At 36.8% G+C, this 21,696-nt stretch overlaps 2 protein-coding genes across 2 annotated transcripts; one reads left to right on the top strand and one right to left on the bottom strand.

The window, feature by feature from the left end:
* Positions 1–6,195: 6,195 nt before the first annotated feature.
* Positions 6,196–9,254, bottom strand: LOC137738040 (plastid-lipid-associated protein 6, chloroplastic-like). The gene is made up of 4 exons (XM_068477644.1): positions 8,926–9,254; positions 7,712–7,948; positions 6,685–6,811; positions 6,196–6,569 (listed from the first exon to the last, which is right to left on the bottom strand). Exons 1-4 carry the CDS (start codon positions 9,232–9,234, stop codon positions 6,355–6,357), a joined length of 888 nt encoding a protein of 295 aa, XP_068333745.1. The 5' UTR covers positions 9,235–9,254; the 3' UTR covers positions 6,196–6,354.
* A 1,506-nt stretch (positions 9,255–10,760) lies between these two features.
* On the top strand, positions 10,761–14,885 carry LOC137738436 (KIN14B-interacting protein At4g14310-like). The gene is made up of 3 exons (XM_068478071.1): positions 10,761–12,570; positions 12,950–13,563; positions 14,036–14,885. The coding sequence occupies exons 1-3, from the start codon at positions 10,813–10,815 to the stop codon at positions 14,562–14,564; spliced, it is 2,901 nt and encodes a 966-aa protein (XP_068334172.1). The 5' UTR covers positions 10,761–10,812; the 3' UTR covers positions 14,565–14,885.
* The last annotated feature ends 6,811 nt before the right edge of the window (positions 14,886–21,696 follow it).

Raw genomic sequence — 21,696 nt, 5'->3', positions numbered from 1 at the left:
TTGGAAATTTCTTAACTTGTTAATATTATGGAACTGCTTTTGAAGTACCCTTTATGAATGCATGTAACCTGTATACTTGTTTGAACACTTTGGTGCAAGAATTAAGTGTATTACATGATATCAGTACTTAAAATTCAACACATACATTTGTGATACTAGTGTATCATTCTCTGCAATGCACGTTAGTGCAGACTTGAATAGTAGCGGAAAGTTCATCATCATCATATATTTATATAAACATACACACACACACACACACACACACACACACACATATATATATATAACAAATTTAGGTTTGAATGGATCGGCTCTGATACCACATGTAGGTCCTTTTAGAAATTGAAACCATCAAACCTTACCAACAAATTTATACTATGCTGGGCATTAAATGAACATGCACAAACCCTAATAATTTACAAAAAAGGTTCGCATTCCGCTTGAGAGGCAGAGCACAGTTATATCACCGCTTGAGTGGCATAGCACAGTTATAGAATCCACCGCTTGAGTGGCAGAACTCAGTTATATCATTGCTTGAGCGGCAGAAGCACTAACCTGAATGTGCAGCCATGTTTTGCAGTGGATGAATCGGTTCTTAGGGCAATGGTTAGTCTTCTCTTCTCTTGTAATCACGTTAGAGTTCTCAGGTTTTCAATGGGACAAACCAAACTATATGGAACAAAGATAGATTACCGAGAAGAGGGACCAAGCATTTCTATATATGCATTGCAATTGCTTTCTGCCATTAAGTGAGCAGTTACAATCAATTATCAAAGGAACTCTAACTGCATCATTTAAATTCAAATTTGTTCCTTATATTTCCCTCCAAATGGTTGTTATCCGGTTACAACCCTAATTAAGTCTTACTTTATACATAGCTCATATTACTTGTGTTATTGCATGACTTAGTGTTTGATCTTGCTCACCAAGTAAACCTTACAACACTCTCTATGTTATTGGATTGTGAAATTCTGGAAAAAGCCTCATGTTGAATATGTGACAAAAAGTTTCTGTTTCTTAATACATACAATTGCAAAAATAATAAAATCAACATCTTTTCACTTCTTACATACCCCTCTCAATTTTGGCAGTCAGATTGAATGAATTGAAAAAATCAAGCTATAAATTAACAAATTGTATGTGAGAAGGACAAATGGGTGTGTATATACCATCACCAAACATGTTGCGTGAGTGCTAACAAAAGGATTGGCTTGGTAGAGTAGCGTTACAAAGTTTTAACACTTGAAAATGATGTGTGTATAGGTGAGAAAAATAAAAATTTGGTTGACCAGGAACCGGAAGTAAAATGACCCTAAAATTCTCTACCTATTATTCGGATATAGGTTTCCCAGCCAATAATACCAAATTAGTCGAACTAGCAACCCCAAAATTTCCAAAATGGGTTTCGCATTAAACAAGCATCTTACTGCATTGTCATCACCTACCACACGGGCCACAAATTAATCATAAGCAGAAAAACAACAATACAACAATCCAAAAATTTGACTTCAGGCCACAAATTAATCATAAGCAGAAAAACAACAATACAACAATCCTAAAATTTGACATGAAGATGTATATCATATATAAAAGTTGGGATAAACTAAAACTCTTCGTATACAAAAGTTAGGATAAACTAAAACTCATCATATACAAAAGTCAAGAAAAACTAAAACAACTCATCAACGAAAGGATTAAGGTAAACTACAACGCGTCGACGCTTATCAACAAGAACCGTTATATATACGTCTTCTCTAATTAATTCACTTGGTAGCTAGGCACGCGCACACAGTGATTCGCAAAATCTAAGTTACGCTGCTCTGAACAGAAATATGGACGACTCTACCAAATTGACAATTTTTACGGCTTTCCTTTTCGCTGTAATTCATGGAGTTCCTGGGCTAGCCATGCTACAGCGCCTCAACAAATACATGTTACTCAACAATGTTAGTGAGTTTAGAAAAATCGAGGTTTTGGAGGTACCTAGTTTGCTATTATATTTGTTGTTAATATTGTCCTCATGTATTTGTGGATTTATACATATCCCTAAACCCTATCTATCTATATAGGAGCCCCCTAGCTATTAGGGGAATTTTGCTTCACTGTTTATACTTTTCTGTTTAGTAGAGCAATAGTGTTAATAGGTTAGATTGTTAGTTGTTAGGGGAGAAGAGAAATTGCTAGGAATCAAAGCAGTACTAGTGCATTGGCATGATTGCTTCACTGTTTATATTGATAACCAACAACTAGCAGGCCCGGGGCGAAATAAGACTTAGGCTGTTGCCTCACCTAATGGCAGTAAACTCTCCCACCACTGGCCACCGTACCCGGTCCTCCCTTGTGTTATTATATATACCTTTCCTTCTGTCTCTACTCTCTCCCTTTAGGTGTCTAAATCTGTTTAATTTGCCCAATCTCCATTTGGGGTGGCTGCCTCCTGCTCTTGTGCAAATCTTGGTGTCTTTGGCAGCGGGGTTATCGTTATTTACAGTTGAAAGAAGCACTCTAGAACACGTCCTCAAAAGAAGCTTTCTCTTCTCTGCAACTTGTTGGAGCAGTTATGTTTTTATTTAAATATTTAAATATATTTATATTTTGTTTTACTACCAATGTCAAATACATAACGTTTTACTTTATTACCAATATTAAAAGTCAATTGATTTTGGCTTAAGGAGTTATGCAATCAAACCGTTTCGTTTGTATTTCCAGTTTGAATTTGAATTACGTTTTGATTGTCCCGTTGTGGTTTTTATCTTTTGTCTATTTTGGTTTCCTACATCATTGCACCACTAATAACTCCTTTGATTGCAAGCCGGTTTACACCCCCATAAACTCCCTTGATTTCTTACGGTTTCACACCCTCCAACGTCTATTTCTTTATATATATATATATATATATATATATATATATATATATATATCTATATATTAGTCGGGCGAATGGTAGAAATAAGAGATGAAAGAAAAAAAGTTTTACATATATTGATTTAAAAAGCAACATATCGGAAAGGTGTAAGTTCAAAGGTTCTTCCGGTGTGCAAGGAAGAATCTTATCAGAATAAGGTTTTGGGCTGTTTTATCCTTGGAACAACGTGGTGTTTGTGAACTGCTTGCACACTTTGGGCAGAGTCACGAAACGTCTTAAAGAGAGCGACGTAGTCCGCGACTTATCCCAAGAATCATTCACCACTCAAGGCTTCTACATTTTTCGGGTAACTTCGGTCCTTTCTATTTCAGTTTAGAACACAACTCCTTGTAATTAGTAGTAGAAAGAATTTCGGTATTTGATTCGCCATATGCATCAATCTAATGGCACCCACGATTTTCCACATCTTCTACGAGGTTGCGATATCTCCAGTCTTTTAACACTCGTATCATATTTGTACTCTCCATGAATGAAAAGGAGTCACCCGCTTTGGAACCATGCAACCAATCCAACCAAAACAAGGCAAGCCGCATCCAAAGACGATAAGTGACTTGCATGTACGTAGGTACGTACGAATTTAGTCCTATCTAACTTTTCCTTTATTAATTTGCTAGTTAGATGAACCTCTTTGTTTTTTCTTTTGTTATTGTTCTTTTGCTAGTTAGATGTGTGCTCAAGTTTCGATTTTGAATTTTGATAATTTGAAGTTTTTTTTTTATCAGAATTCACTCATTTTAATTTTAAGCGCTTCAGTAGTATTGTTTTCACCCAAAGGGGAAAATGTTGCTGCTAGGTGATTTGAATAAGTTCATATTCTGAAGAACTTTATATGATTATTTCTTGAAAGCAAGCATTTTTATGATGGCAGAAAAATTCTCTCAAAAACTTAAGACTTCTCTATTACTATAGCAATTGATTGATTTTGTGCAATTTAATCAAGTTTTGATTCTAATTCGGGTCATAATTTATTAATAAGTGATATTATTTAGAAATATAAAACTAACATATTAGCTGACAATCTCTAATGCATGTGGGTTTTATATGCCATGATTGAGCTCATATATATTGAAAAGTGACTGCATCAGTAAATTTGTTAGTCCTGTGTGTTTAAATACTATTATTGTTTTTTTTCCTTAAAATCATAATGTTGTCTTGAGTGGATTTGCTTCATATATAGTCCGCATTGCGATTTCTTTTGATGTTGCAACTGGGTTCATTGACCAAAAGTCAAATGAAATCATTTGATTGACAATCGAAGCTAAATGTTAAAATTCTTAATATGATCAAAGATTTTCGATTCCTTATGTACGAAAATTCCTCAATAAATTTGATTAATGCCACCAGTTTTATGCTGTAATTCATGTGAAAAGTCGAACTCGAACCTTGCCTAACAACACTGTTTAACGGGGTAAACAATGCGTCGATCAAGAAGCACGACCATCTAAATTTGGATAGGCAATTTAAAAAAAGTGTATACTTGCTATGTTTTTCAAAATATTTCAAGACAAAAAATCAAAACCTGTCCCATGTTTGTCAGTTTACTTGAGCTTTTGAAGTTCCTATGTCAAATTACCATGTCAAAACAAGAGTCTCGTTCTCATAGACTCGTCCAAGAAAAATGAGGTTATCCAAAAGCTCGATCTTAAAGTACAACAAAAAAAGTTAAATGACCACCTTCAATTGGATTAAGATCGAACTGTGGGTAGTGGCAGATCAAAGAAATATTCTTCCGTGCGGTGAGGTGTTACGAGTAAACATTCATGTGGACTTTTGCTCTACTTATTATCGGCATCCGGCAGTGCCCGGGGTTGTGACCAGATGAAGGTTTTTAACCGAAGAGATAAATCTTGCTACGAGTTAGTTAAGTTGATGCAGTGAAAAAATAATAAAATCAAACATTTGGCGTGACTGCTAAGAAAAGGATTGGCTTGATAAAGTAGCGCTACAAAGTTTTAACACTTGAAAACGACGTGTGTATAGGGCATGGGAAAAATAAAAATAGGTCTGAGATATGGAAAGACTGATCTTATTTATGTGTTACCGATGTTGATGAGTATGGTTTTTCTTGCCGTCGATTTGTATGAAATGTAGTTTATGTCTCATTATTTGAATGTGCAATGCATATCTAGTGCAAAGAAGATTTACGATATCATTGCTCAGTATTACGGTCTAGTGATATTCTGCTTCACTTGGAAGTGAGAGGTCTTAGGTTTGAATCTTGTGAATGGCGAATTCGATATCAAAATTAGACTGCCCATTGTGTGGTTTTGCCGAACTCCCCTCCCCTTAATGTCAAAACATCGATGTACTAAAACAAAATAAAAAGATTCACGATATCAATTGAAAATTTACAAGTATTCAACGTTGTTTTGTAACAACCCGTCCCCAAATATTACTGTTTTTACAATTTTAATACGTGAATTTACAAAAATGCCCTCCAAGGCTAAAACGTTGACTTTTGTTGACCGTCTTATCATGTCACATAAGGCTCTTTTCCTTGGCGTATCCTGGTAGTACTCATCGTTATGAAAACGTGGGCACAAGCAGAATCGAATTCAAAGCTAAGATGAAGATTTTATGATATTTGAAATGTAAACGCATTTTGGTAATTTTACAAGTAGAGATATTTTCCACTGTGGACCACCACCGGGCTGACACATGGCAACCTCCCCCATTTCTAGGGTGTTCTTCCCGATTCTCTCTCTTTTTCCCTCTCTTTCTCCTTGTCTCTCCCAGGACACACTCTCTCACCCCTCAGCTCCCTCTCATCCCCTCTGTAAGCTCTCTCTCTCACTCACCTTCACGCTCCAAGTTTTATGAATGATTTTTATAGCATGCTAGAGTTTTCATAAAACCTACCATGTAGTACTATTACTATATATGTGTTTTCAAAACAAGGGAGTTAGTATGTTCAGAAAGAAATGATTTTCCTATTATTAGTATTATTATTAAAAACTTTGGTAAACTCACCCTTTTGGTTTTGCGTCTCCTCAGGAGTTAGAATCGAGGCATACAATCACAACGTCAGAGCACTTCCACATAGGTATCTTCGAGCCTCTCGATGTAGGACCCACTTCCTTGGTAATCCCATTTATTTCATAATGATTCTTTCACATTATTCTTGATTAGTTGTATGCTCTAAACACGGTTCTGCATGAGTGTATCTCTTTCTAATCACATATTTTGTTCGTATGCATGTTTTAAATGGCTTCGTCACCCTCGGGTGTCGGCCAGCACGTGCCTATCTTGATATTTGGGGATATCGGGATTGGGGCGTGTCATGTTTCTTGTTGAACACCAGAACTTCCATCCATCCGTTCATGCATACAACAATTGGAAGTAATAATGTATGATCAGACGACACCAAAAAGACGCGAGGATAAACCGATGGAGATACATTGGAAATAGAAATAAAAACTACCAAGACACTATGAAATCACAAATACCCTCAGCTCGTCTCTATCTCCTCTGGTGATGCGGGTATCTGCGTCAAGGTAGGTAACGTCAAATTCTCCACTTCCTCGGTTAGACGGAGGTCTTAGTCCTTCTGGTAACTGAGGTAACTCTAATGGAGGAAGTTGCGATAAGGTTCCAGTAGTCTTTACAGTAGTTTTCTCGAATACAATTTTAACCCTGGCAGATCCTGTTACCATTATGGGTGGAAACTGTATTAGAAAGATTATTCATTGGTTTATGCCATGGCATGCGTACGTTGCTACGTAAACCAAAATACAGTAAATAACAGAATTCGGAAGTACCTATGAGCTCAAATTTGTGGGCCAAAGTGGCAGTTGCGTCAACGGGAGGCAGGGGCCATGGAACACCTAGTTCAAGCTCCACTATGTTATCAAAGTCTTTGCTGAAGATGTCAATCCGTTGAAATACCTATTTGCATAACATATATTACATTCAGAGCAGCAAAATTATCAATGAATATTCAATACATGGAATAATTTTGGTATTATGTAAGACCATAACAAGGACTAAACAACAATAGGGTCAGACAGAAGATCATTAACGATGAATGCCTAGCAAGGTAGGTTGTTTGTCTGAGTTGATTTGCATCGTACCACAGTTAATTTAAGTTCCAAATAGGTCTAGTATGTCTTCACACAGCAGATCTTAGACGTTCTCCCTTCCAACTGTTCAGAACTTCATATGCATCACACATGGATATGTTTATATGTGCGCGAGCACACGTATTGTCTAGTTATATATTGACATATGGTGCTGCTATTTGAAATCCTAGGCCCAAGTTTAGATGGAACAAAATATGTTTCAAAGGAACTATTCCAAAGTTTTGCTTCGTAAATTGGTTAGCTATAACAGACATTTAACTATCAAAGAAAGACGTTCAAAGGGATTCCCCTGGAAATTTTCTGTGCATTTATACCATATGGTCTGTGTATGGTTTTTGGCTTTCTTTACTGCACTGTTTCTTCCTTACCAAAGAAAAAGTTTTCATACTTGTTTTGGCACTGTGAACAGGATATGGGAAGGAGAGATATGGAAAAGGATCCACACTAATAAAGAGCACAAATGATCAACTTCCTAAAGCAATGGTGGAAGAAATTAGAAATTTGAGCTAACGACGAGATCTGGAATGACTTGCAGACTCAATGGTTAAAAAAGTAAAAGACTTTGTGGGCATCGGGGCATGTGAGTTTCTAAGGAGGCTCAGGTAAAGTCACTGGACATTAATATTTCAATTGGTGTTCATAGTTAGCAAACATGCAAATTAATGAAAGTGTGTCACCAGCGTCCAGGAATATAGTAGATGAGTACCTGGCCTAAAGTAATCGGGAGTAGCCTTCCAGTGGGAGGTCCAGGACGGCTCCCACCTAGAGTACGAGAAGAAAATGCACTGCTATATATCAGTTTCCATCTCCCCTGCAGTTTATCAAGATCAGCTGAGAGATCCACTGGACCTCCAGCAGCTTCAATCTCCTTGGCAGCAGCATCTGCCTTTTGTAGATCCTCTCGCAATGCTGCAAGGCCTCTATTTAACCCAGAAACAGCACTCTGCACCATATTAACACACACATTTAAAAAACTTAATGACCATAAAGCAGGATAAACAGTTGAATACACATAAATAAAGACCATGACTACCGCAAGCCCACGTGCACATTGCTATCATAAGCGACAACAATCAAAACATGAGTTTAACAATGTAGATTCGATATGAAAAAGATGTAGACTGAGGGCCGTGATTTGATTAAGATACACTGACAGAAAATACTGCTGAATCTGTAGATCAAGAAACTTTTTGCGAAATCAACTTTATAAGAAGAGTTTAAAAACAGAACCTAGAAACTAAGGTGACTTAAAGAGGCTTATTCAAGAGCTTCTGTTGAACCCTATGCCAGTCGCATTAGCCTTCGTATCCTCATTCCAGCATATTTACCTCACAAACGTTCAATATAAACACGACTATTGGCTTTCTCTGATCATAAAATCAATGTTTGACCATAAAATATAAAAGCAAGAAGACATTATCAGAAACCACAAGCCCGAAAAAAACAACCATGCACATAACATTAGTGTGATAGAAGTAATTTAACATGAGATCCATTAAAAATTTTACGAACCCCATTCTTCGTTGAACAGCATGCTGCAGAGAATTCGTATCCCAGTTACATTTACACAGTAGTCTAATGATTCCACCAACTACTTGATTTGCAGCGAGAAAAATGTCCAAGACGTCAAATTTTGTAAGGTTTTGATAGCATGCAAGGTCCTTCCATATAAAAACAATCTAATTTGCCCCATTCACTCCTAACCTCAACTGTACCAAGTTTAAAATTCCAAAAGTATAATTAAACAACTGATAACAAAATAGGAGCATTCAAAAAATCCAAATTTTAAATAGTTTAAATCAGTACGAAAATACCCAATAAACCCCAATGCAAAATCAAGCAACTTTAATTATATTTAGCAAAATGAGAGCAAATTAAGCTTGATTCAGAAATGGGCAATTCGCAATTTCAACGACGTACCAATAGCTTGAGCTTCAAAGACGCTAAGAGTTCAGGGTTGGGCGCGGGTTTACTTCCGGAAGACGGCGGAGGTGGCGGCGGCGGCTCGACAAAAGAGACCTCGTCCGCAGCTGCTCTCAGAGCAAAGCTTTTGGTGTGACGGGGATTTGCCGAACCAAAACGGAGGCGTTTTGGGGAGGGTGGTTTGCTTAGAAGAACATAGTTTGCAGAAGAAGTAGAAGGCGAAGAATGTAGAGAGTGAGGGAGAGAGCTCGGAGAAGCCATGGCCATGGCCAGAAAGCAAAGGTCTTGGCTTTTTAGGGAGTACATGTTTGTCGGTTGTGGGACAATTGGACTTTTTTATTTGGTTGTCAGGACGCGACTGCATCGGTGGTTGCCGGTAGCCCTACATTGCAAATTTTAACGGTTTAAATTCATTTTATTTTATTTTGGTTGGATTTATTTAAAATTGACTTTTTAGTTAAAATTATTTTTGAGATTTGACTTCTCACTTTGTACCAAAATGATAGAGAACCATGGTTTGGATTTTTCCTTTTTTTTTTTTTTTTTTGGAAGAAACGATATTATATATATTGGGACGAGGAATGTGGGTTTAGCCTTACAATAGGCAACTAATAATGTGGTTCAAATTCACCTTTGGCGAAAATTGAATATAAGGCATTTCACTTACAAGTGAAGAAGAACATCACTAGACAATAGTATTAAATGGCATTTGTATTAAGCTTTTTAGTTAAACTCTTGGGTGCACTCATCAAATGAATGGGTGCATATGGAGCCATCTATATGGGTGTGGGTGCACTGATCAGAAGAAGAAGAAGGCGATTGCATTGGTGGTTACTAGTTCGTTAGTGTAAGTGCGCGCGTGTTTGTAAATGTCCAAATTTGGGTCCTACGATTACAAATTTTAACAGTCCAAATTCATTTTACTTTCTTTTGGTTGGGTTTATTTAAAATTGGCTTTTTAGCTAATATGGTCCATAAGATTTGCATAATTCCTCACTTTAGTTCCTGAGATTTAAAATCGATAAAATTGGTCCATGAGTTTGGCAACCATCAATCATTTTGGTCATTCTTTGAAATATCTCCATTAAATAAGGATAAAATGACAAAAATACTCTCAAAATTTGTCAAATCATTTTGCCCTAGTGTTTATTAAATTGAGGGTATTTTTGTCATTTTGATCTTTACTTAACATAATTTTTCAACAAAGGAACAAAATGATTGATGGTGGACAATCTCAAGGACCACTTCTATTGATTTCAAATCTCAAGAACCAAAGTGAGAAGTTATGCAAATCTCAGATACTATTTTGGCTAAAAAGCCTTTAAAATCGGTTGTTTAAGAGGGGATAGAGAACCATGGTTTGGCTCTTGCTTTAATAATAATGAAAAAAAAAATAAAGCGATATTATCTATACTAGGGGAAGGAATGTGGGCTTAGCCTTACAATTGGCAACTAATAATGTGATTCAAATTTACTTTTGACGAAAATCGAATATAAGACATTTTACTTACAAGTGAATAAGAACATCACTAGATAATAGTACTAAGTGGGTTTTGTATTAAAGTTTTTAGTTGAGCTCTTGGGTGCACTGATCAGATGAATGGGTGCATACGGAGCCATCTATATATAGCCTATAAAATAAGGTCCATTACTATAGAAACTTCAAGGCCCAAACCGTAAAAACGAAACTTTGAGACTTCCGAAACCTCCAAAAATTTGAAAATCTCAAATTAATTTCATTTTCCCGCTCAAATTCGAAGCAGAGACAAATCAATCCAGTCGAAATTAATTTCAATCTCCATTCATTTCATCTTCCCAGTCCCTCTAAAAAAACTCATCTTCCAACCTTAAGATCTTCGGTTATTTATTTACTCACAAAACACAATGTCGGCCTCATCGGCTCCCCGCCTCAAAGACCGCGGCGGCGCTGGCTCCGTCGCAGGGTCCAAAGCCGCTGCCACTCTCAAACCATCCAAGCCCCTCACGCCGGTACCCTTTTCCGACAAGAGGTACTCCAGCGTCGGAAAAGAGAACCCTCTTTCTGGGACCGCCGCTTTCCGGACTTCGGCCAAGAAGCCCACGATCCGGCCCGTTTCACGTGTTGACAAGGCGTCTGTGTCTGTGGCAACCAGAGACCGCGGCGGCGAAACGCGTGCACGGTGGTCCATGCCGTTGGCGCCGAGAGGTAGGAGCTCTAGTCCTTCTGAGTTTACAAGGGTCCTTTGTCATACGGTTAAGGAGCGGAGGGTCTCGGTGGGTCGGGCCAGACCGGGTTCGGGTCTGAGTTCGGTGGGGGAGAGCGATCGAGTGGTGGCGAGTGCAGGGAAGGCTCTGAGTAATGTTAGGGGATCAGCGAGTGGGAAGCAGAGAAAGGGATTTAGGGATTTGGATGTGAAGAAGAGTGAAGTGGGGGCGAATGGGATTAAGGTTTTGAGGGATATCAAAGAAATTGGTAAAGTTGATGTGAATTTAGAGAAAAGGAATGCACCTTCTGGAGAATTAGAAGTGAAAGGGGTGGGAACTGAGAAGAATTGGGATGGAGTTAGGGTTTCGGGAAGTGGTGGTGGAGTATGTAAACTTACCTCCGAATTGAAAAACCCAAATGGGGTTGATAAAAAGGATCGAAATTTGGTGAGGGTTGATGATAAGGCTGTGAAATTTGGGAGTGGTGCTGTTTTGGGACTGAAGGAGTCTGGTGAAAAATCTGTGAGTAATGCAAAGGTTTTGCAGGGTTTGAAAGAAAAGAGGCTGAGTGAAGAAGGGCGTAGTGGCAGTCGTTCGGGTATCAAATATCCAAGTAAGCTTCATGAGAAGCTCGCTTTCTTGGAAGGGAAGGTTAAGAGGATTTCCTCGGATATTAAGAAGACAAAGGAGATTCTGGATATGAATACTACAGATACGTCGAAGGTGATACTCTCCGATATTCAGGAAAAGATTTCCGGGATTGAGAAGGCCATGGGACATGTCAATGATTCAAGAGGTAAGATTGGGTTGCCGAAAAGTTCTGAGCATAATGACCGAGATGCCAAAGTAGTTGAGAAGGGCCATATTGAGCCGGTGAGTAATGCTAAGAGTTTTGTAGAACGGTTGAACAGTGAAGACTTGGAAGCTAGGCTCTTTCCTCATCACAAGCTGCTTAAAAACCGTACGGCATTGAAAGGATCATCACAAAGCTCTCAAAGTCATGGGTCCCAAGCTGTTGAAACCAGTTGTGAAGCAAACGTTGAAGAGAAGTCATTGAGCCTTATAGATGATAACCTAATTGCAGTAGAGTTCTTGGCTTCGTTGGACCAAACTAAAGTTTCAACAAGGGATGATGGATGTGAAGATTTGAAATGTTTTGAAGTTCAAGAAGTGGATGGTGTCAATGCTGCAGAAGTTGAAAAATCTTCAAAATTTGTCACTGGCAAGCCGACTTTGGAGCTCATTCTCACAACTGATGAAACACTTGATGAGTTGGATGATCAGGAGAATATACAGGAAACGATCATGGATGAGGAAACTGAGGATACCTGCATTTACCAGCTGAACCAAATAGGCCAAAAAACCTCAACTGGTGGGTGGTTTGTGTCCGAAGGAGAGTCGGTTCTTCTTGCTCATGATGACAGTTCATGCACCTTCTATGATATTGTAAACTGTGAGGTATTTAACTTTTCTCCTATATTGCTTGAGCTTCATTGCGTAGTTATGCTTATAATCAGTTGTCAGATTCATCCTTTGATATGCTCTTTGCCCTTTAATAATTGAAATATCAAAGGAATTTCAGATCTTGTCCATATTCAGCATAAATTAGGCTTACTAGATTTGAGTTCGAATTCTTGGTGTGATTTTACTTTTACCGCAAATTATAGTTTGATTTTCTTTCAATTATCCTAGACCAAATACTAAGATTCAAAAAACCAAGGTGAAAAACGTGCATGTTTATATTATAGTTTGAAAATATGAACAATTAGAGAACGTAAAATTGTAATAGCTGGATGTGAAATTCGCATTATTGATTGATGATTTATGGTCTTTTCAGGAGAAGGTTGTGTATAAACCTCCTGGTGGAGTTTCACCTAATATGTGGAGAGACTGTTGGATAATCCGTGCTCCCAGTGCTGATGGTTGCTCAGGAAAGTACGTTGTGGCTGCATCTGCTGGAAATACAATGGATTCAGGGTTTTGTTCATGGGATTTCTATGCCAAAGATGTGCGTGCTTTCCGGATTGAGGACTGTTCAGCTCCTTCAAGAACAGTGCTTGGTCCCTTGCCTAACAGCATTTCATATGGAAGAAATGCTTTGTCTGATCTTCTGGATCCAGAACCTAGACAATGGTGGTATAAACCTTGTGGACCTCTCATTGTCTCGACTGCTAGTTGTCAGAGAGTTGTGAGTATTTATGACATCCGTGATGGCGAACAAGTTATGAAATGGGATGTATCGAAGCCTGTTATAGCAATGGATAATTCAAGTCCCTTGCAGTGGAGAAATAGAGGAAAAGTTGTTGTAGCTGAAGCTGAAACAATTTCCTTTTGGGATGTGAACTCTCTTAACTCTCAGGCTTTACTATCTGTTTCTACTTCTGGTCGGAAAATTTCTGCTCTTCACGTGAATAACACTGATGCTGAACTAGGTGGTGGCGTTCGACAAAGGTAGATGTCAACCTTTCTTTTGGGCTTTTACTTGTTTCATTTTCTATTTCTGGTTCATATATTTTACTTGTTTTGCTTGTGTTTGATGAATTTACTCTCAAATTATATCATGGATTTGTTCTCCATTATCTGCTTGGGGTTTTTCAGATTTCACTAAAGAAAGACTCATTCCAAAAAGGATTCCTGTAGAATTCCGTTTGTGACCTTAAGTAAGGATGTAATGGACTTTTTTCTTATACAACCATGTTGGCGGCTTTTTTCTGCTTGAATATGTCACTGTGTTGCTAATTTTGTATGCGCAGCTAATTTCTTTTATCTTGTTTTCTTGCTTATATTGTTGATAGTATATCAGGTAGGAAATTAGGGCTGGCATGAGAATATATAAGTTGAAGCAGAAATTTTCTTATGGTCATTTTTGAAGCATTTGCAAAAGAATCTTTATTAAGAACTTAAGTGATTGTTTAAATTGTAGGGTAAGTTCTTCTGAGGCAGAAGGAAATGATGGAGTGTTTTGTACCCAAGATTCTATTAACATTATAGACTTTCGGCATCCTACTGGCGTAGGTCTTAAGATACCAAAACTCGGTGTCAATGTGCAATCAGTTTTCTCCCGTGGAGATTCTGTCTTCCTTGGCTGCCCTAGTGCAAGATTGGGATGGAAAAAACAGTCCTCTTCACAGGTTCAGCAATTCTCAATCCGACAACAAAGGCTATACAGCACTTACGCTTTGCCAGAATCAAATGCTCACAGCCATTACACAGCAATTACGCAAGTTTGGGGGAATTCCAACCTTGTCATGGGTGTTTGTGGATTGGGGCTGTTTGTATTTGATGCGTTGAAGGATGACGGAGTTCCATTGTTGACCAGTGATGATGGGACTCATAAAGCCAGAGAAACTGTTGGTCCAGATGACTTGTACACTCCTTCTTTCGATTACTTGGGTTCTCGGGCACTTCTCATCTCAAGAGATCGCCCAGCACTGTGGAGGCACTTACCATAGGTTAGCAAAAGTTGTAATGCGTTTTGTTATTTTGGTAAGATGCTGCTGCTGCGGTGTGTGGTGTTATGTATAATATATTGCATGCCTCCAGGTTGAGGTTCTCTCAGGATCTTTGTTTATCTTGGTTTTATGCTTGTATTTCAAGATGGTTATTGAAGCTAAGAATCTGAAACTGTAGGGTTGGAACAAATTTTCAGCATTGTGATGAGGGTCGTACGCCGACACCTAGACATGGTCCCGAGTGGTATAAAGAAAATCAGTTGGATTCTTGGCTCGTTTGGAATCATTTTTAATAATAACACAAGTGCTCCTTGAATATAAGCACACATCAAGTGCTTCTTTCAGAAAGTGCTTTTTGAATGCAAAAGCACGTTTAAATTTTTTTTTTTTTTTTTTTTTTTTTTCTGCCAAACAATGGTCAGATGTGTTTTTGGTGATTTCAAAGTGCTTTTAGCTTTTTTTTTTTTTTGTTATTTTTTTTTGAATAAACGATATTATTTACACTAATAGGATAAGAGAGTAGGTAAGCCTTACAAATGGCTAGCAATACTATGTTTATAGCTATTTTAAAAGCACATCCATCCAAGTAAACTTTCCAATGTCCCTAGATCTTCTAAGTTTGGAATGTTGATGGCTCCAGCAGGCAAGTGGATGAGGGAAAAGTCGGTTGCTTTCTGCGGAACCATAGGGCTTTAGTTGGAGCCTTTGGAGGTTCCCAATGGCTTAGGATCCTAGAGTTGACGCATAACATGTTACCCTTGTTAGAGCATCTCATCCAGTTGGCATAGGGCAATGGCAATTGGAGAGCAAAAGCACTAAAATTGTCTTTATTTTTTACTCTAAACAGTAATTGTCTTTGTGCAAGTCCACCAGTTTGGACAAAGAAAGAGCTAAGGGTAGGGGCAATTACTATTCACAAATATAATTTTTAAATTTTTTTAATGTCTTATTTGTCTTATCCGTCGCGTGTCATTAACATTGTAAATTTTTACTAAGATTCTTGACCATTCATGTAGTTCCACGTGTCATTATCGTCGTAGATTTTTTATGTGTTTAATTTTAAATTTGTAAGTGTCTTGAACTTTGTAAGATTCATCAAGTGTGAACTTTGAATGTTTTTAATATATTTGGGTATTTGTAGAAAAAAATTTGGGGTTTTTTGGAATTTTTTTAAGGAATTTTTTGGAATTTTTACTATTAGAATAATCTTGACCGTTGATTTCCAAAATTATAACGTTGGAAGGTGAGAATTCTGCCACGTGGCAGTTGACCACAAAGGGAAAAAAAATTTCTGGTTGGAAAACCAATGGTCCAAATTAATGGACCATTGGAAATCTAACGGTACAAATTGACCAAGAAAGAGTCGGTTGGCTCATGTCTCATATGTTGGGATCTACAGTTGTTTGCTAGTGCAAGTTTAGGGCACCTGCCCTTGCAATAATTAGAGCACTTCCACCGTCGGCAATAGCTCGATGGACACCCAATGGCCCGAGTTGCATGTTCCAACCCACAATGGCGTGTGGATGAAAGGGGGCCCAAGCAAGAGGCTCGTGGGGAATTGCTGGCTCGAGACCCCGGAGTGGGTATGATGCAAGGCTGACGTCAGGGTAACGTCAGCCACGTGTTGTCTCTTTTTTGCGTCAGGCGCTTGCACTTCAAATGCGTGTTGGCCAACACAAATTCAGAGTTGGGGCTGCGGCGCTTTTTTGAGATGTAACCATTGGGGAGGCCACGTGGCTTCCCCATGTCTATTGGATTTCAATGGCAAAATTTTATGGATAGTTGGATTTCCGACGGTAAATTTTTTTTAAAAAAAGGTTATTTAATTTCAGATGTTGGATATGAGATCAACGGTCCATGTTATTTGCCTTTATAAATTTAAAAAATAAAAAACAGTTTAAAATTCTGAAATCTTACTGTTGTGCCACGAGGCACAATCTAGAGTGTTGGAATTCAATTTTTTTTAATCCAATAGCAGAGATTAATTATGTGAATAAAAAATTAAAAAAAATGTAAAAAATTAATAAAAATCTTAAAAAAATTTTGAAAAAAAAAAAAAAAAAATTGATTTTACTTTTCTATAAATACCTTCTCATTATCTTCTATCTTACACCACAATTTCATATTTTGTCAACTAGTTTCAACCACATTCCTATCTTTCTCTCAAAGTTTCAATCCAATCTTTTTTCCAACAAAATGACTAATGATGCATGTGCGAATTGGACGCTTATTGAAGATGTTACATTGTGTACTAGTTGGGTTAAAGTTACTTATGATTCGATTACAGGTAATGAGATGCAGTTGCAAGAAATGTGGATCAAGTAACAATATATATTTATTTGTTTGTACTATACCCAAATTTACGTTACCTACTTTGATTATAATTATTTCTTCTCCAGCATTGTTTAGACACTTCAAGCACAAACTTGGTATAATGCCAAAACCAAAAGCAAAAACCAATAATTCAACAGGTGGGAATGTTGGAATATTGTCAAAGATTGTCCTAAATTAAGAGTTGTGTCTGTCGGTCCAGAAGTTTTCATGAACATCACCCCTCTACACTCTATGCCCGATCATGCCTTGCATGTTCATGAAGATGACGTAGAAGAAGTGCCTGAAACGCATCCCCTCTGAATAAGCGTCGGGGTTGACTCATTATCCAATTAGGCCTCAAGGTAAGAAGGCTTCAAAGAGAAAAGGGAGTGCTTCCAAGAATGATTATGCAAATTATATGGAAGAACTTGCTTGCCAAGGTGAATAGACTTTGGCATGGGAAATGGCTAAATTTGAGGCTAATAAGGTTAGAGCGGAGGCAAAAGCTGCAGTTGTTGAGAGAGAATTAGAGAAGAAAGAAGGGCTCAAAGAAATCATGACATTATGAACAAACCTTTAGAAGGGAAGTCTCCGAATTCTAACTATTTTTGGAATTCGGAGAAAGCGGACATGGTGCGAAGGAGGCGTGCAAGAGAAGCGAGAGCAAGAGGAGATGATCCTAGCACCACAAGAGAAGATGATCCTAGCACCACAAATTGGTTTGGTGATGATTTTCCATTCATGAGCCCATAATTTTCCAATCACTTTGGGTTGTAATTTCTTATTTATTGAATAGAGTAATTTATGTTGTTTCCAATTTATTGAATTTAGTACTTTATTTAAAGTAAGAGTAAATTTATTTAATTTGGTAATTTGTTTATACTAAGAGAATCTTTATTCAAAGGACATAAAGACACCAAATAAAATTACATAAACATACCAAATAATAAAAAACTCACAAAATGAACTAAAAAAAAACACACCAAATAAAATTAAATAAACACACCAAATAAAAACAAACACACTAAATGAACTTAAGTATATTGAGCTTGTTTCAATTCTCACTGGTGTTCTATTATGGCCTTTGAAGTGCAGTATATCGTTGAATGAGCCTTTCATTGTAACGTCCATCCCTTTCTAATGGCTCGTGTTGCACATGAATGTGAGGCTCTAGGCATTCTTGCTTCGTCATCTCTCCTTCTACTCTCCTCATCCTCTTCCATCTCATTTTGGGCCACCTAGAGATTGAGCATTCCCTTTAATTGGTTAAACAATTCTTCCTCTTGCTGATCAATTTCCCACATCATCCTTGAAGAAGAAGACATTGTAAGAAGGAAGCAAAAACTATGAATCATAATACAGATTTTGATTTTGGTGAAGAATGAAGCAGAAACTATAAATAATGATAGAGATCTTGAGAAAATTGGTGTGAGATTTATGAGGATGGATGGTGGATTATATGGAGGATTCAGAAATGATTAGATTGTAGATAATGCCACGTGACATGCCATCATTCATTAAAAATCTGATTGAAATCCATCCTCAAAGATTGTAAACAGATTGTGACACGTGGTGCGACGTGATTGGTTAAAAATCTTATCGAAAATCTATCTTCAACGATTTTGAAAAGGTAACGACACGTGGCATGACGACATTGGATAAAAATCTTATCGAAATCCATCACCAATAATTGTCTTTTCGGATAATGACACGTGGCGCAACGAGAACAATTAAAAATCTTATCCGAAATTACAAATAAAATTATTTTGTATTATTTTATAAATAAAAAAAATATTAATATTTTATTACCTATTGCCAAGACTACACGTGGCGCAACGAGAACAATTAAAAATCTTATCCGAAATTACAAATAAAATTATTTTGTATTATTTTATAAATAAAAAAAATATTAATATTTTATTACCTATTGCCAAGACTATTCAGTGTAGGGATGAAGATGCAAAAGACAGTTACCGTTCATTAAAAGCAGTTACTGTTCACTGAATGGATTAAATAACGAATAACCCTAGGGGCCTTAGCAACGATAAAGTTGCTCTTAGCAGGGCAGCTGCCATACGACCTGCCCTCCTGCCAATTGCCACACTTTTTTGTACTTGGAGCAAATGTTTTTGGGTAGGGAGGCAATTCAACTCAATTGCAAGCGCAATTCCACAATGGTGGAGATAGTCTTAAAGGCAACCCCCATGGCCGCATTTAAGGGTTTGTTTCTTAATGTATACGCCTTATTTCCCACATGGAATTTACCTAGTGTCACTTTCTCGCACTAATATTGTTGTATTGCGAACCCCACGAAAATGAATGGTTAGAAATTAAATACGTACGTATGAGCGAATAACCTGTTCATACTTTTCCCCTTGTCCGGAAGAAGCGCACCCTTGCCGATGTCCATGCCAAACTGAGCCGCAGCTTGAACCGTTGTTTTTATAAGCTGTAGGACACCCGTAGATTCATTTATTTTAAGATGAGTGGGCTAGGGGTAACCTGCCCAGACTTGATTGTGGCTTTAGTTTTATTGGGCCACTGCCCCACTTCCACGCATGCAACCCAAAACCTTTTCATGTGATATTGTTTTTTTTTTTTTTTTTTTTTTCATACAAACGATAATGATAGGGAAAAAAATTGGATGAAATTCGTTATTTACGAGATTTAAATGTAAGATTCTAAGACTTTTTATTTTCAAAAGAAGTTGAATATCACTAAACCACAGTACTAAATAACTTCATCTAAAGGTATACCTAAGAGACAAACAAGAAAAAAGAAAGACGTCTAAATGTCATTGTTATTACCTAAATAATCACATCATCACTAAATATAGTCTTAGCCGCTGTGTCAGATAGGTCCCTTTAAGAAGGGGATCCCTATTTTTCACAAGGCATGAAACTAGTTGTGAGGTCTATCTATGTTACACTCTTTTGTAATAATTTGAATCGTCTAATTTTTAAATATTCATTTATAGATCATTTTTGTAAAAAATTAATTCAATTTAAAATTATTTACCTTTATGGTAATCAAGATGAAATTTCAATAATTATTTAGACAATGATCATTAACTTCTTTGCAATGATAATGTATCAGAATAAGTAAAAAAAATAAACAATTCGAATTGTTAAAATTTAATGCGTAGTGGGTAGACTCCACATTTTAGAAAAAAGATGAAGATCTCTTTCTTTAAAACGGGCCCCTGTGGGCATCTGACATGAAAACTTTAAAACCACATTGGACCTTTCAATGGTCACAATTACAAAATATAAACAATTCGAATTATTAAAATTTAATGCATAGTGGGTAGACTCCACATCTTAGAAAAAAGATGAAGATCTTTTTCTTTAAAATGGGCCCATGTGGGCATCTGACATGAAAACTTTAGGGCCACATTGGACCATTCAATGGTCACAATCACCATTGGCTGAGCCACTAGGTTGGTTGGGGGTGGCTCATAGATTTCATCATCGATGGTATACCGTATGCTACGATGCTTTCTAAATTATATGGATTTCATATTTCTAATACAATAATTCGATATTAAATTAGATTGTTTATTATGTGATTTAACCAAACTCTTCATCTTTTTAATGTAAAAATATTAATGTACTAAATAATAATAATAATAATAATTTGGATGTTGGCCAATAATATTATTTGACATTTGTGGCACCTACCTGACCCACTTTATAAATAAATGTGAGGAGAAGGGAGGGAAGAGGTAATCAAATTAAGATGGTCCCCAGTGCCAAATGAAGGTTGTTTCTCTGATTTATACCTACCAAAACAAGTAAGAAGAAGAAAAACGTGCAACTTATCTCAAGATTGCCCAATATACTGTGAGGGTTAAGGGTTAATCCATTCCAAGAAATATGAGAATTTTATTTTCAATCTTTGATTATTTTATCAGATTCATAGGAAAGCAGTAGTTTTTGTTTCTAAATTTATTATTTAGTAACAATTGATCTTCATGAGATTCGAACTCCAAAACAGTGTTTTTCATATTTTTACCACCAAAATATGTAAGTTAAAGAAGTTATGAATGTCGATTTTCTTCAATGCAAAAATAATGTGTATGTTGACTCTAAAAATTACTAAACCTACGTTGCGCGCATGCCGAGTAACTAATGAGCTAACTACGTCCATCTGGTCAATTCGGGTGTGCCAACTCATTGCCGAGCTCGGTCGGTGAGTAGAATGGTTAAAGTGGTGGTGTCAGATTAAATATAAGAATTAACTATTGTTTCTCCTTTTTCCTGCTCCTAATTCGTATCTCAATTTTTTCTTCTACCTCCATCATAGGTTAAATATGTTAACTAATTTATGTTGCAGGTACTATATATATGTATATATATATAATATATCAGCATATATACTAGTATGAATTTATACAAAGATGAAAGATGAAATTTCTTTGAACTATTTTTATGGATGATATGTATATTAATTTTTATTTATTTTCGTAGGTACCTTTATCACATGCCAAATGTGTTTTATCAACTTATGACATAGGTATCATATATGATGAAATATAAATTTTCTTTTAACTATGTTCCATGAAAAGTAGTTAGATCTGCATATTTTAAATATTTAAATTAAAACTTTGAGTAAAAATACATAAATAAAAAAATTTAACTAAAATTAACAAAATAAAGAAATTGGACTAAATACAAGAACAGATCAAACTTAACCTCATTAAGGCCTTCAAATTGCTTGGAGGGACAATCTTATAATGGTTACGAGATATGACACGTACATATGCACTTGCCACATGACTTTCTGATCGCGCAAGTGGACAATGGAAAAGCTCCTATAT

Source organism: Pyrus communis, chromosome 6 (genome assembly GCF_963583255.1).
Source record: "Pyrus communis chromosome 6, drPyrComm1.1, whole genome shotgun sequence".
Classification (NCBI taxonomy): Eukaryota; Viridiplantae; Streptophyta; class Magnoliopsida; order Rosales; family Rosaceae; genus Pyrus; species Pyrus communis.
Note: the sequence above shows the minus strand (reverse complement) of the source record. Positions and strands in the feature narration are given on the sequence as shown.